This window comes from Strigops habroptila, unplaced genomic scaffold, assembly GCF_004027225.2.
Source record: "Strigops habroptila isolate Jane unplaced genomic scaffold, bStrHab1.2.pri NC_044299.1_ctg1, whole genome shotgun sequence".
Classification (NCBI taxonomy): domain Eukaryota; kingdom Metazoa; phylum Chordata; class Aves; order Psittaciformes; family Psittacidae; genus Strigops; species Strigops habroptila.
The window spans coordinates 68,360-84,542 of NW_022651056.1; the positions used below are offsets into that span (position 1 = coordinate 68,360).

At 60.8% G+C, this 16,183-nt stretch overlaps 1 protein-coding gene across 1 annotated transcript; it reads left to right on the forward strand.

Annotated features, from left to right (window-relative positions):
* The first annotated feature begins 758 nt into the window (after positions 1-758).
* Positions 759-16,183, forward strand: VARS2 (valyl-tRNA synthetase 2, mitochondrial). The gene is made up of 29 exons (XM_030510773.1): positions 759-820; positions 904-1,089; positions 1,265-1,347; positions 1,993-2,093; positions 2,523-2,635; positions 2,735-2,801; positions 3,220-3,317; positions 3,419-3,500; positions 3,610-3,729; positions 4,549-4,660; positions 4,761-4,849; positions 5,246-5,336; positions 5,844-5,971; positions 6,365-6,468; positions 6,565-6,646; positions 7,379-7,455; positions 7,556-7,734; positions 9,283-9,353; positions 9,436-9,561; positions 9,992-10,096; positions 11,376-11,444; positions 11,573-11,651; positions 11,755-11,882; positions 12,486-12,638; positions 13,159-13,359; positions 13,795-13,906; positions 14,737-14,915; positions 15,020-15,130; positions 16,022-16,183. The coding sequence occupies exons 1-29, from the start codon at positions 759-761 to the stop codon at positions 16,163-16,165; spliced, it is 3,252 nt and encodes a 1,083-aa protein (XP_030366633.1). The 3' UTR covers positions 16,166-16,183.

The following is a 16,183-nucleotide window of genomic DNA, read 5'->3' on the forward strand; positions in this document are numbered from 1 at the left end:
CCCATCTCTGCCCCCCAAACCCCCCAATCTCTCCCCCACAGTCCCCCCATTGCCCCCTATCTCTGCCCCCCAAACTTCCCATTGACCCCCCAAATGCCCCCAAACCTCCCATCTCTGCCCCCCAAACCCCCCGATCGCCCCCCCAAGACCCCCCATCTCTGCCCCCCAAACTTCCCATTGACCCCCATCTCTGCCCCCCAGTTCCCCCATTGCCCTACAACTCCGACCCCCAAAACGCCTCATTGCCCCCATCTCTGCCCCCCAAACCCCTCCATTGCCCCCCTGTCCCCCTCATTACCTCCCCATCTCTGCCCCCCAAACCCCCCCATTGCCCCCATCTCTGCCCCCCCATTACCCCCATCTGTCCCCCAAACCCTCCCATTACTCTCCATCTCTGCCCCCCAAAGCCCCCCATCGCCCCCTATCTCTGCCCCCAAACCCTCCCATTGCCCCCCATCTCTGCCCCCCCAGTCCCCCCATTGCCCCCCATCTCTGCCCCCCAAACCCCCCCATTGCCCCCATCTCTGCCCCCCATTACCCCCTATCTCTGCCCCCCAACCCTCCCATTACCCCCATCTCTGCCCCCCAAAACCCTCCCATTGCCCCCCATCTCTGCCCCCCAAACCCCCCCATTGCCCCCCATCTCTGCCCCCCATTACCCCCATCTCTGCCCCTCAAACCCTCCCATTGCCCCCCATATCCCCCCTTTTCTCACCGCACCGCCCACCACCGCCGAGCCCCCGCCCCCTTTTCCCGCCATGCGTCTCGCCGCGCCACGTGAGAGGGGCGGGGTCTGTGCCGTGGCCTCGCCCCCTCCGCTGTAAGCGCGGGAATCCCGCAGGGTCCTAGTGCCCGCCCGCCGCCCCCCCGGCCATGGCGGCCCCGGCGCTGACCCGCGGCCTGGCCGCTGCCCCCCGCGCTCTGCGGGCGGCCGTGGGGGGCCGGGCCCGCTGCTTTGGGGTCCCCCCCGAGGCTACGGGACCCCCCCGGGGCTCCCCCGAGCAGAGCCGGCTCCGAGCCCGCGAGTACAAGGAGAGGAGGCAGCGGGAAAGGAGGGAGAGAGCGGCCGTGGGGGGGGCCGGGGGACAGGTATGGGGCTGGGATTTTGGGGGGGGGACACCCTGGGGATATGGGGGGGGACACCCTGGGGATATGGGGTGCGCGGGGGGCAAGTGGGAGCGTTGGGGGTAAGCTGGGGGGGGGGACTGGTTGGTTTGGGTTGGTGGTTTCTATGGGGCTGTACTGGTTTATACTGGGCCGGCAGGTACCGACAGCCCCCCCCCAAGGGCTGGACCCCCAAAAGCAGTGTGGAGTATGAGCACCCCCTGGAAGCTGATGGCAAGAAGGGTACGGGGGTATGGGGGGTGACATGGGGGGGCTATGGGGTGACATGAGGGTATGGGGGGACATGGGGGGTATGGGGGGACATGGGGGGTATGGGGGACATGGAGGGTATGGGAGGACGTGGAGGGGTTATGGGGTGACGTGGGGGTTATGGGGTGACGGGGAAGGTATGGGGGGACATGGAGGGGTTATGGGGTGACACAAGGGCTGTGAGGTGACACAGGAGCTATGGGGTGACATGGGAGCATGGGGTGAGATGGAGGGTATGGGGATGACATGGGGGGCTATGGGGCGACACAGGGGCTATGGGGTGATGTGGGGGCTATGGGGTGATGTGGGGGGTGTGGGGTGACATGGGGAGCACGGAGGAACATGGAGGGTATGGGGGTGACATGGAGGGGTTATGGGGTGACATAGGGGGTATGGGGTGACATGGGGGCTATGGGGTGACATGGAGGGTATGGGGGGACATGGGGGGTATGGGGGGACACAGGGGCTATGGAGTGACATAGGGGTTATGGGGTGACATAAGGAGCATGGGGTGACATGGAAGGCTATGGGGTGACATGGGGGGGTTATGGGGTGACCCATGGGTTGTGGGGGGGGGGGGCTGTGCTACTGCCCCCTGGTGACCCCTTTGGGGTGCAGCCACGGGGGTGCCGCTGCCCCCCTCTTACAGCCCCCGGTACGTGGAGGCCGCCTGGTACAGCTGGTGGGAGCAGCAGGGGCTCTTCACCCCCCCGGCCTCGGTGAGTGGGGCAGATACACCCGGGGGGGGGTTAAATGCACCCCTGGGGGGGTTAAATGCACCCCGGGGGGGGGGTTAAATGCCCCCAGGATTGAGCTGGTAGCGCATTCCTGCACTGAGTTGTGCCCGGTCTCAGCCCATTCCTGCACTGAGCTGGGCCCAGTCTCAGCCCATTCCTGCACCGAGCTGTGCCCGGTCTCAGCCTATTCCTGCACTGAGCTATACCAGTCTCAGCCCATTCCTGCATTGAGCTGTGCCTGGTCTCAGCCCATTCCTGCATTGAGCTGTGCCTGGTCTCAGCCCATTCCTGCACCGAGCTGTGCCTGGTCTCAGCTCATTCCTGCATTGAGCTGTGCCTGGTGTCAGCCCATTCCTGCACCGTGCTGTGCCCAGGTCTCAGCCCATGTTCTTCCCCCCCCATCACCACCAGACACCAGCTGGGAGCCGTGTCCTGAGCCTGGTGCTGCCCCCCCCCAATGTCACCGGGTCCCTGCACCTCGGCCACACGCTGACGGTGGCTCTGCAGGACGCCCTCGTGCGCTGGTCAGTGGGGATTGGGGGGTGGGGGGGCCTGGGGGCATCTATGGGGGGTGTGGGGTGGGGACTTGAGGGCACCCATGGGTGCTGGTGGTGCTGTTTCAGGCGGAGGATGCAGGGCTGGACCGTGCTGTGGGTGCCGGGGACTGACCACGCTGGCATTGCCACCCAGGTGAGACCCCCCGCAGTGTCCCCCCAGTGTCCCCCCCATATCCCAAGCAGCCCCCCCACTGTCCCCATTGCCGCCTCCATGTCCCCAATGCCCCCACCATGTCCCCAATGCCCACCCAACGACCCCCACAGTGTCCCCCCAATGTCCCCAATGCCCCCCTTCATGTTCCCAACAGCCCCCCCACTGTCCCCAACAGTCCCCATGTCCCCAATATCCCCCTCCATGTCCCAAATAGCCCCCCCAGTGTCCCCCCAGTGTCCTCAATGCCCCCCTTCATGTTCCCAACAGCCCCCCCAGTGTCCCCAACAGTCCCCATGTCCCCAATATCCCCCTCTATGCCCCAAATAGCCCCCCCTCCATGTCCCCAACACTCCCCCCCATGTCTCCAACACCCCCCCCATGTCCCCAATGTCCCCAGGCCGTGGTGGAGCGCTGGCTGTGGCAGCACCGGCGCTTACGGCGCCAGGATTTGACCCGTTCCCAGTTCCTGGAAGAGGTTTGGGCCTGGAAACAACGGTGAGGGGGGATAATGGGGACACGTGGGGGGTACCAATGGGGGTGTACGAGCTGACATTGTCACCCCAAAGCCATGTGTGTCCCCCCGCTTTTTGGTCCAGGCACGGGGATGAGATCCTGCAGCAGCTTCGGGCGCTGGGAGCATCGCTGGATTGGAGCCGCTGCGCCTTCACCATGGACCCGGTACATTGGGAACCCCCATAATGTCCCCAATGTGTCCCTAAAGTGTCCCCAATGTGTCCCTAAAGTGTCCCCAATGTGTCCCTAAAGTGTCCCCATCGTGTCCCCAAAGGGTTTCTCGCGGGCGGTGGTTGAAGCCTTCGTGCGCCTGCATGAAGCTGGGTTGATTCATCGTGAGCGACGTCTCGTCACTTGGTCCTGTGCCCTTCAGTCAGCCCTGGCCGATGTGGAGGTGAGCCCGGCCCCAAAGTGTCCCCAAGGGGGCCCCAAAGTGTCCCCGAGGGGTCCCCGAAGTGTCTTTGTCACTTGGTCCCCGTGCTCAGCGCTGGCTGATGTGGGGGGGAATGTGGCCCCAAAGTGTCCGTAAGTGTCATTGGGTTGTAGCTAAGGGTGGCCACAAGGTGGCACCAAAGTGTCCTTGGGGTGACCCCAAAGTGTCCCTGGGGTGACCCCAAAGTGTCCTTGGGGTGTCCCCAAGGATGTACCCAAAGTGTCCCCAGGGTGACCCCAATGTCCCAATTGGGGTGTCCTCAGGGTGTCCCTAAGGGTCCCCAAAGTGTCTTTGGGATGTCCTCAAGGATATACCCAAAGTGTCCCCAAGGTGACCCCGAAGTGTCTCTGGGGTGACCCCAAAGTGTCCTTGGGGTGTTCTCAGGGTGTCCATAAAGTGTCCCCAAACTGTCCTTGGGGTGTCCCCCAGGATGTACCCAAAGTGTCTCTAGGGTGACCGCAAAGTGTCTTTGGGGTGTCCCCAAGGATGTACCCAAAGTGTCCCCAAGGTGACCCCAAAGTGTCTCTGGGGTGACCCCAAAGTGTCCTTGGGGTGTTCTCAGGGTGTCTATAAGGTGGCCCCAAAGTGTCCTTGGGGTGTCGCCAAAGATGTACCCAAAGTGTCCCCATGGTGACCCCAAAGTGTCTCCAGGGTGACTGCAAAGTGTCCTTGGGGCGTCCTTAAGGATGTACCCAAAGTGTCCTTGGGGTGTCCCTGGGGTAACCCCAAAGTGTCCTTGGGGTGTCCCCATGGTGTCCCAGCCCCCCCATCTCCATGCAGGTGGAACCCCGCTCCCTGACGGGCCCCACGGCGCTCCGTGTCCCCAACTGCCCCCACCCCATCACCTTCGGCATCCTCGTCACCTTCGCTTACCCTGTGGAGGGGGGGGACGGTGAGTGACCAGCGGGACCCCCTCGTGTCCCCCCTTTACCCATGGGCTCCCCCAACATGCTTTGACACGTGTGTGTGTCCCGTGTCCTTGGCGTGTCCAGGCCTGGAGCTGCCGGTGGCCACGACGCGCCCTGAGACGATGCTGGGGGACGTGGCGGTGGCCGTGCACCCCCAGGACCCTCGGTACACGGTGAGGGGCGGGGCTTAGCGGGGGGCGGAGCTTAGAAGGGGTGGAGCTTCGAGAGGACAGAGCCTGAGGACCAATTGGATGGGTCTCAGAGGGAGGGAAGGTCTACCAAGGGGCGGGGCTTGAGGGGAAAGGGGAGGGGCTTAAGTGTGGGGCGTGGCTTCTGTAAGGGGGCGTGGTTTGCGGGGGGCGTGGCTTCAGCAGCAGGGCGCTCGCAGGGATTGGGTGTCTCTACTTCAGCCCCCTTTTATAGGTGGCTGTGTCCATATAAAGGAAAGTAGGCGGGGCATGTGGGCGCGAAGGGGGCGTGGCGTGAAATGGGGTGGAGCTAGTGGAAGGGGCGGGGCTTGCTCTTAAAGGGGCAATGCGTGGTGGGTGACTCTGCCCCCTGTTCCCCAGCACCTCCATGGCCGCCAGGTCCGACACCCCTTCACGGGGCAGCTCCTGCCCATCGTCACCGACCCCTCCGTAGATCCCGCCCGTGGCACCGGTACTGGGACCAGTATGGGGCTGGGACTGGGATCCGGGCTGGGGAGGCGGCACTGGGACCAGTATGGGGCTGGGACTGGGGTCCAGGCTGGGGAGGGGGCACTGGGACCAGTATGGGGCTGGGACTGGGATCCGGGCTGGGGAGGGGTGTCAATAGGGGTCCCCTGAGGGTGTCCATGGGAGAGTTCCAGGGGTGTCAATGGGGGTCCCAGGAGGTGTCTATGGGAGTCCTCTGGGGGTGTCCATAGGAGGGTTCCAGGGCTGTCAATGGGGGTCCCGGGGGGGTGTCAATGGGGGTCCCAGGGGATGTCCATAGGGTGGGTGTCACTGGGTGTGCCAGGGGTGTCAATGGGGTCCCAGGGGTTGTCCGTAGGGTGGGTGTCAATGGGGTCCCAGGGGTTGTCCATAGGGTGGGTGTCAATGCTCTCAGGGGTGTCCATGGGGTCCCAAGGGTTGTCCATGGGGGGGTGTCAATGCTCTCAGGGGTGTCCATGGGGTCCCCCCGCAGGTGCAGTGAAGGTGACACCGGGGCACAGTCCCCGGGACCTGGTGCTGGCCCAGGCCCAGGGGCTGCCCCTGCTCTCTGTCATCGGGGACGATGGCACCATGTGTCCCCCAGGGGGAGGATGGCTCCAGGTACTGCTTGTCCCCATGTCCCCATGTGTGTCCCCATGTCCCCATGTCTGTCCCCATGTCCCCATGTCCATCCCCATGTCCCCATGTGTGTCCCTATGTCCATCCCCATATCCCCATGTCTGTCCCCATGTCCCCATGTCCATCCCCACGTCCCCATGTGTGTCCCCATGTCCATCCCCATGTCCCTATGTCCATCCCCATGTCCCCATGTCTGTCCCCATGTCCCCATGTCCATCCGCACGTCCCCATGTGTGTCCCCATGTCCATCCCCATGTCCATCCCCATGTCCCCATGTGTGTCCCCATGTCCGTCCCCATGTCCATCCCCATGTCCCCATGTCCGTCCCCATGTCCGTCCCCATGTCCATCCCCATGTCCCCACATGTGTCCCCAGGGTGTCCATCGCTTCGAAGCACGGGACAAGGTTGTGGCCGCTCTGGCCGAGCTGGGGCTGCACCGGGGCACCCAGGACCACGCCATGACCCTGCCCATGTGCAGGTACCTCCGTCCCCATCCCCATCCCAGCCCCATCCCATCCCTGTCCCCCTCTGTGGCCTTGGGGACCCCTCGAGGTGACCCTCATTGTCCCTGCAGCCGCTCTGGGGACGTCGTCGAGTATCTGCTGAAGAGCCAATGGTTCCTGCGGTGCAGGGAGATGGCAGCACGTGCCCGGGAGGTGACAGGGATATGGGGCATGGGATGTGGGATATGGAATATGGGGGCATGGAGGTATGGGATATGGGATGTGGGATATGAAATATGGGGACATGGGGATATGCGATATAGGATGTGGGATATGGGATATGAGGACACGGGGATATGGGATGTGGGATATGGGGTATGGGGACATGGGGATATGGGATATGGGATATGGGATATAGGATATGGGATATGAGAATACGGGGGTATGGAATATGGAATGTGGGATATGGGATATGGGAACATGGGGATATGGGATATAGGATGTGGGATATGGGCACATGGGAGTATGTGATATAGGATATGGGATATGGGGATATGGGGGTATGGGATATAGAATGGGGGATATGGGATATGGGGACATGGGGATATGGCATATAGAATGTGGGATATGGGGACATGGGGATATGGGATATAGGATGTGGGATATGGCATATGGGCACATGCGGGTATGGAATATGGGATATGTGAACATGGGGATATGGGATGTGGGATATGAGGACATGGGGGTATGGGATATGGGATGTAGGATATGGGATATGGGGACATGGGGGTATGGGATATAAGATGTGCGTTATAGGATAGGGGGATATGGGGATATGAGACATGGGGATATCGGGATATGAGCCATGGGGATATGGAGACATGGGGTGACACCCCCAAAACCTGCCTGTATGACCCCCCCCCATTATCCATCCCCCTTCCCCAGGCGGTGACATCCGGCCACCTCCAGCTCATCCCCAAATTCCATGAGAAGAACTGGAAAACCTGGATGGATAATGTGGGGTAAGGGAAGGTGCCCCCATATCCCATAGGCCCATATCCCCATATCCCTATATCCCCATATTCCATATCCCACGCCCGTGTCGCCTGTGCCCCCCCGCAGGGACTGGTGCCTGTCCCGGCAGCTGTGGTGGGGTCACCGTGTCCCCGCGTTCCGAGTGCAGGGTCCCCCCCCGGCGCCCCCCGAGGGCCTCTGGGTGGTTGGACGCAGCGAGGCCGAAGCTCGAGCTGCTGCCGCCCGGCTCCTGCGCTGCCCCCCCGAGGGGCTGCGGCTGCAGCAAGGTCAGAGCACCCCGAAACACCCCGTCCTCACCCCCAAATCCACCCCGTGGCACCCCCAAAACCGTCTTCTGCACCCCAAAATCCACCCCATGCACCCCAAAATCCAACTAGGGATCCCAAAACCCCCCCTTTGCACCCCAAAATCCACCCCGTGGCACCCCCAAAACCGTCTTCTGCACCCCAAAATCCACCCCATGCACCCCAAAATCCAACTAGGGATCCCAAAACCCCCCCTTTGCACCCCAAAATCCACCCCGTGGCACCCCCAAAACCGTCTTCTGCACCCCAAAATCCACCCCATGCACCCCAAAATCCAACTAGGGATCCCAAAACCCCCCCTTTGCACCCCAAAATCCACCCCATGGCACCCCAAAACCCCCCTTTGCACCCCAAAATCCACCCCATGGACCCCAAAATCCAACTAGGGATCCCAAAACCCCCCCTTTGCACCTCAAAATCCACCCCATGCACCCCAAAATCCAACTAGGGTTCCCAAAACCCCCCCTTTGCACCCCAAAATCCACCCCATGGACTCCCAAAACCATCTTCTGCACCCCGAAATCCACCCCATGGGCCCCAAAACCCCCCTTTGCACCCCAAAATCCACCCCATGGCACCCTAAAACCCCCCTTTGCACCCCGAAATCCACCCATGGACCCCCAAAACCATCTGCACCCCAAACTCCCCCTTTGCACCCCAAACCCCCTCTTTGCACCCCAAAACCCCCCTTTGCACCCCCAAAACACCCCCCATGGCAGCCCAAAACTCCCATTTGCGCCCCAGAATCCACCCCATGGCACCCCAAAACCATCTTCTGCACCCCAAAATCCACCCCATGGACCCCAAACCCCCCCTTAGCACCCCAAAACCCCCCTTTGCACCCTTAACCCTTCTTTGCACCCCCAAAACACCTCCCTTGGACCCCCAAAACCATCTTCTGCACCCCAAAATCCACCCCATGGACCCCGACTCCCCCTTTGCACCTCAGAAACTTGCCTTTTTCACCCCAAAATCCACCCCATGGCACCCCCAAATCCAACTAGGGACCCCAAAACCCTCCCTTTGCACCCCAAAATCCACCCCCTGGACCCCAAACCCCCTCTTTGCACCCCAAAATCCACCCCATGGACCCCAAACCCCCCCTTTGCACCCCCAACCTTCCGTTTGCACCCCCAAAACACCCCCCATGGCACCCCAAAACTCCCATTTGCGCCCCAAAATCCACCCCATGGACCCCCCAAAACCATCTTCTGCACCCCAAAATCCACCTCATGGACCCCAAACCCCCCCTTTGCACCCCAAAATCCCCCTTTGCACCCCCAAAACACCCCCCATGGCACCCCAAAACCCCCCTTTGCACCCCCAAAACCCCCCTTTCCACCCCAAAATCCACCCCATGGGCCCCAAAACCCCCCCTTTTGCACCCCAACACCCCCCTTTAGCCACCAAAATCCACTTCAGGTCCCCTCAGAACCCGCCTTTTTACCCCAAACCCCCCCCTCCGAAGCCTTTTGGGGTCCCCCCATCCCTCCTTTGTCCCCCCCCCAGACCCCGATGTCCTGGACACGTGGTTCTCCTCCGCGCTCTTCCCCTTCGCTGCACTGGGTTGGCCTCAAGAGGTGAGTTTGGGGGACACAAAGGGGACACGAAGGGGACCGGGGGGACCCTGTCCCCCTCTTGTACCCCCTCTTGTGCCCCCAGACCCCCGACCTGCAGCGGTTCTACCCCACGGCCGTGCTGGAGACGGGCAGCGACCTCCTGTTCTTCTGGGTGGCCCGAATGGTCATGTTGGGCCAGCAGCTCACCGGGCGCCTGCCCTTCACCCAGGTGCCACCCTTGGGGTCCCCCTCTGTGTCCCCATGGGCCCCAATGTCCCCCCCATCCCCTTCTCTGCAGTGCCATGGACCTCCTCATGGGGTTCCCATCTCATTTTGGGGCTCCTTCGGGTCACTCTATGGGGTGGCACATCCTTCCTTGGTCATCCGTGAGGCTGCCAATGTCCCCTGTCCCCACCTCAAGGTTCCTGTCCCCCTTTTGGGGACCCCATAATGTCCCCAAATGTCCCTTCTGCCCTTTCTCTTCAGTGTCATGGGTTTGCTTATGGGGTTCCCATCGCCATCTGGGGCTCCTCCATGTTCCCAAATGTCTCCTATTCCCTCTGTTTGGAATGTCCCGGGGGTCCCCCATGTCCCTCAGTGTCCCCCATGTCCCTCAGTGTCCCCCATGTCCCTCGGTGTCCCCGTGTCCCCCCCCCCAGGTCCTGCTGCACTCGCTGGTGCGTGATTCCTACGGGCGCAAGATGAGCAAATCCCTTGGGAATGTCATCGACCCCCGGGACGTCATCGCTGGCGCCTCGCTCCAGGTACGGAGACCCTACAATAACACAGGGGAGATCTTATAATAGAACACTGGAGACCCTACAGTAACACAGGGAAGACCCTATAATAGCACACAGAAGACCCCATAATAATATATGGGAGATCCTATAATAACATAGAAGAGACCCTACAGTAACACATGGGAGACTCTACGATAACATACAGGAGACCCTACAATAACACAGGGGACGCCCTACAATAACACATGGGAGACCCTATAATAATACACGGAAGACACTATGATAACATACGGGAGACCTTACAATAACACACGGGAGACTCTATAATAACACATGGAGACCCTACACTAACATACGGGAGACCTTACAATAACACGTGAGAGACCTTATGATAACATACAGGAGGCCCTACAATAATACAGGGGACACCTTACAATAACACATGAGAGATCCTATAATAACAAGTGGGAGACTCTACAGTAACACAGGGGACACCTTATAGTAATACATGGGAGACCCTACAATAATACATGGAAGACCCTACAATAACACATGGGAGACCCTACAATAAGAGCTGGGAGACCCTACAATAACACAGGGGACACCCTATAATAACAAAGGGGAGACCGTACAATAACACATGGAAGACTTCGCAATAAAATATGGGAGACCCTACAATAACATGTGACAGACCCTACAGTAACACATGGGAGACCCTATAGTAACACATGGAAAACCTCACAGTAACATATGGGAGACCCTACAATAACACACGGGCGACCCTACAGTAACACAGGGGACACCCTATAGTAATACATGGGGACCCTACAATAATACATGGAAGACCCTACAATAACACACGGGAGGCCCTACAATAAGAGCTGGGACACCTTACAATAACAGAGGGGACACTCTATAATATCAAAGGGGAGACCCTATAATAACACAGGGGAGACCCCGCAGTAACACATTGTAGACCCTATAATAACACATGGAAGACGTCGCAATAACATCTAGGAGACCCCACAATAACACATGGGAGACCTCATAATAATATATGAGAGACCCTATAATGATATAAAAGAGACCCTACAGTAACACATGGGAGACCCTACAATAACAAAGGGGAGACCGTATAACAACACAGAGAAGACGCTACAATAACACAGGGGAGACCCCGCAATAACTCATTGGAGACCCTATAATAACACACGGGAGACCCTACGATAACACAGGGGAGACCCTACAATAACAAACAGGGACAATGAGTCTGGTGTTCACTGCAGGGTCTCTCATGTTGCAGGAGCTGCAGCAGAGGCTCCACGCCAAGATTTTGGACCCCCACGAGCTCACAGTGGCCACAGAGGGGCAGGTGGGACCTTCCCTGCCCCATAACCCCCCTTTTAACCCCCCAAACCCTCCTTTAGACACCCCAAACCCCTTCTTGTCCCCCCTTAACCCCTTCTTGTCCCCACACCGACCCTCCCCTCCCTATTCCAGCGGCTCCAGTTCCCTCAGGGCATCCCCGAGTGCGGCGCCGACGCTCTGCGGATGTTCCTGTGCTCCCACAACGTGCACGGTGAGAGCCTGGAGGGGGGGCACTAGGACCCTGCGTGTCCCCATTGGGGTCCCTTTGCCCCCCAACCCCTTGAGTTGTGTGTGTGTCCCCCCCAATTCCATAGGGGACAGCATCCGGGTGGCCGCAGGGACAGCCCTGACCCACCGGCGCTTCTGCAACAAGGTCTGGCATGGGGTGAGGTTCGTGCTGCGGGCGCTGGGACCCCACTGCGCCCCACAGCACCCCGAGGAGGTACGGCAAGGGGGGTGCAAGTGGGGCTTGGGGTGCACCGAGTGGGGTTATGGAGTTTGGGGGGGTCAAAAGAGGACTTTGGGGGGATGAAAGAGGGGTTGAGGGGGTCAAAAGGGGGGTTTGGGTGGTTAAAGGGGGAGAAATGGGAGGTTTGTGGGGGACAATGAGGGGTTTGGGTGGGCAAAGGGGAGGTTTGGGGGGGTAAAGGGGGGATATGGGGGGTCAATGGGAGGTTTGGGGGGGACAGTGAGAGGTTTGGGGGGTCAAAGGGGAGGTTTGGGGGGGTAAAGGGGGGAGCTATGGGATGTGAGGGGTTTGGGGGGGTCACAAGGTGGGATTTGGGGGTTAAAGGGGGTGTTTGGGGGGCACATGTGGGGAGTTTCAGGGGGTTAAAGGGGGGGTTATGGGCCATGAGGGGCTTGGGGGTCACATGCGGGGTTAAAGAGAGGGTTTGGGGGTCACATGTGGGGAGTTTGGGGGGGTTTTGGGGGTACGAGGAGGGGCTGGGGGGGCACCAAGCATCTCCCTTCTGCCTCCCCTTCCTCCTCCTCCTCCTCTTGCTCCTCCTCCTCTTCCTCCTGAACCCCCCCCCCGTTGCCGCAGTGCTGCCCCCGTGTGGCCGTGGGGCGCTGGGTGCTGGGGCGGCTGCTGCAGGCGGTGGGAGCCTGTTCCCGGCACATGGAGGCGCTGGAGCCGCACGGAGCCATCGGCGCCGTCCAGCACTTCTGGACACGGAGCTTCTGCGACGTCTACCTGGTGAGTGGGTCCGTCTGCCCGTCCTACCCCTGCCATTGGGAGCCCTGAGCCCCTTGATGTGTCCGTCTGTCCGTCCCACCCCTGCCCCTGCACCTCCCATAGCCCTGAACCTGCCATTGAGAGCCCTGAGCGCATTGATGTGTCCATCTGTCCATCCTACCCTTTCCATTGAGAGCCCTGGACCCATTGATGTGTCCGTCTGTCCATCCTACCCGTTCCATTGGGAGCCCTGGACCCATTGATGTGTCTGTCTGTCCGTCCTACCCCTTCCATTGATAGCCCTGAACCCATTGATGTGTCTGTCTGTCCATCCCATCCCTTCCATTGATAGCCCTGAGCCCCTTGATGTGTCCGTCTGTCCATCCTACCCCTTCCATTGACAGCCCTGAGCCCATTGCTGTGTCCATCTGTCCGTCCCATCCCTTCCATTGACAACATTCAACCCCTTGATGCGTCCTTCTCTCTCTCCCCACCCCCATTTCACCCCGTCCACCCCCTCCACGTCCGTCTGTCCCCGCAGGAGGCCGCCAAGGGGCTGCTGCAGGACCCGGCGGCGGCGGCCGAGACGCGCCGGACGCTGCTTTGCTGCGCGGACGTGGGGCTGCGGCTCCTGGCGCCCTTCGCCCCCTTCCTGAGCGAGGAGCTGTGGCAGCGGCTGCCCCGCGCCCCCCCCGCGCCCCCCAGCGTCGCCCTCGCGCCCTTCCCCGACGCCTCCCGCCTGGTGGGTGCCCTTGAGACCCCATTGATGCCCATTGACCCCCATTGAGACCCCATTGATGCCCATTGACGCACTATTGACACCCCATTGACACCCCATAGATGCACTGTTGACACCCCATTGGTGCCCCATCGACACCCCATTCATGCCCCATTGACACCCCATTGACGCCCCATTGAAACCCTATTGACGACCCATTGACACCCATTGGTGCCCCATTGACCCCCACCTTGACGCCCTGTTGGCACCCTATAGACACCCCATTGACACCCCATTAATGCCCCATTGATGCCCCATTGACACCCCATTGACCCCCCCCCAGTCGGCGCCCTGTTGACACCCCATTGACGCCCATTGACACTTCATTGACACCATATTGATGCTCATTGATACCCCATTGACGCCCCGTTGACGCCCCACTCCCTGTGTCCCCCCCAGGCGCACTGGCACTGCCCCGATGTGGAGCGGGAGGTGGGGGCCATGCTGGAGGTGGTGAGGGCGGTGCGAGCGCTGCGGGACACCTTCCGCCTCGGCGCGGCGCGGCCCCCTGGTGAGTGAGCGGGGACTGGGGGGGACTACATTTCCCAGCATGCTCTGGGGCAGCCAATATGGCTGACAGCCATGGGACTGTGGGGGGACTACAGTTCCCAGCATGCTCTGGGGCATCCAATATGGCTGACTGCCATGCTAATGGGGAGGAACTACACGTCCCAGCATGCTGTGGGGTATCCAATATGGCTTTCAGCTGTATAGGACTACATGTCCCTGCATGCTCTGGGGCAACCAGTATGGCTGACAGCCTGTTAGGGTAAGGAGAGAGAAGGGAAACTACAATTCCCAGCATGCTTTGGGGTATACAATATGGCTGACAGCCATGGGGACTACATGTCCCAGCATTCTCTGGGGTAGCCAATATGGCTGACAGCCATGGGAATAGGGGGATCTACGGTTCCCAGCATGCTCTGGGGTATCCAATATGGCTGACAGTTATGCAGGACTACATGTCCCAGCATGCTCTGGGGCAGCCAATATGGCTGTCAGATGCATAAGACCACACCTCCCAGCATGCTCTGGGGCATCCAAGATGGCTGACCGCCCTGGGAATGGGGGGGACTACAGTTCCCAGCATGCTCTGGGCATTCAATATGGCTGACAGCCATTGGGGACTCCATGTCCCACCATGCACCTGGCTGCCCCCCTGCCCCAAGATGGCAGCCCCCACCGTAGGCCGCCATGTCTCCCAGCCCCACCATGGCCCGGCAATCCCAGCATGCCCTGGGCGCACGGGGGCGGCCATGTTTCCCCGCACTCCCCCACCTGGGGGCAGCCATATTGTGCGGCAGAAGGGGCGGTGCTTCTATCCCGGCATGCTTTGTGCAGTGGCGGTGCAGTGCCCGGCGGAGATACGCGATTGGCTGGAGCCGCTGGGCCCCACCCTCAGGACGCTGGCATTGGCTGGGCCGCTGAAGCTCCTCCCCTTGGGGGCGGAGCCAGAGCCGGGCCCCGGGTGGGTGAAGGCGCCGGCGGGACCCGGCACCCACGTGCACCTCTGCCTGCGGGTGAGTGCGCCGCGGGGCATAGTGGGATAGGGGAGGACCTCGAGGGCATTGTGGGATATTGGGGGAATTGGGGACCCCCCCCCCAAACCTCTGTCCCCCCCCAGGGGCTGGTGGAGCCGGCGGCCGCCCGGGCCCAGCTCCGCAGCCGCAGCCGCAGCCTCCAGCGGCGCCTCCAGAGGCTGGGGGGGGCCCCGGAGCCCAGCGCCCAGCACCAGGTACGGCCCCATTGGCTCCATTGACCCCCATTGACACCCACTGTGCTCCATTGTATCCCCATTGTATCCCATTGTACCCCACTGACCCCCTATTGTGCCCCATTGACCCTCATTGCACCCCCATTGAACCCCATTGCACCCCGTTGACCACCATTGCACCCCTATTGCAGCCTATTGATCCCCATTGCACCCCATTGGACCCCCATTGTGCCCCATTGCACCCCCATCGTACCCCCATTGTACTCCATTGATCCTCATTGTACCCCATTGACCACCATTGCACCCCCATTGCAGCCTATTGACCCCCATTGTACCCCATTACACCCCCTTGCCTCCCCATTGCACCCCCATTGCCCCCCGTTGACCCCCACTGTACCCCCATTGCACCCCATTGAGCCCCATTGTATCTCATTGCGCCCCGTTGCACCCCTTTTGCAGTCTATTGACCCCCACTGCACCCCTCTTGCAGCCCATTGTACCCCCATTGCACCCCATTGTCCCCCATTACACCCCCATTGCACCCCATTGACCACCATTGCACCCCTATTGCAGCCTATTGACCCCCATTGAATGCCATTGCACCCCACTGCAACCCCATTGCACCCCATTGCACCCTCATTGCACTCTATTGCCCCCATTACACCCCAATTGCACCCCATTGCACTCCCATTGCACCCCATTGTATCCCGTTGCACCCCTATTGCAGCCTATTGTCCTCCATTGCCCCCCATTGCACCCCCATTACACCCCGATTGCCCCCCATTTCACCCCATTTCACCCCCATTACACCCCACTGCCCCCCATAACCCTGCAGGGCCGGGCGGGCTCATTAACCTCATTAACGGGGGGGGTTCATTAGCGCTGCCTTCATTAACGTGTTCCCCCCCATAGCAGGTCGCCATCCTCCGCTCCGAGCTCGCCCGCCTGGCACAAGCACTGGAGGCCCTGGAGCCCCTGGACCCCCCCTTGGACCCCCCCTTGGACCCCCCATTGAACCCCTCCTTGGACCCCCAGTTGAACCCCAAGAACCAATAAACCCCCCCCTTAAAACCC

Excerpts from the sequence above, each read along its gene's own strand:
- VARS2 (XM_030510773.1), top strand. The coding sequence starts at position 759 with ATGCGTCTCGCCGCGCCACGTGAGAGGGGCGGGGTCTGTGCCGTGGCC. Across the intron at positions 6,469-6,564 it reads ATGACCCTGCCCATGTGCAG|CCGCTCTGGGGACGTCGTCG; the intron begins GTACCTCCGTCC and ends TTGTCCCTGCAG. Across the intron at positions 11,652-11,754 it reads GTGCTCCCACAACGTGCACG|GGGACAGCATCCGGGTGGCC; the intron begins GTGAGAGCCTGG and ends CCAATTCCATAG.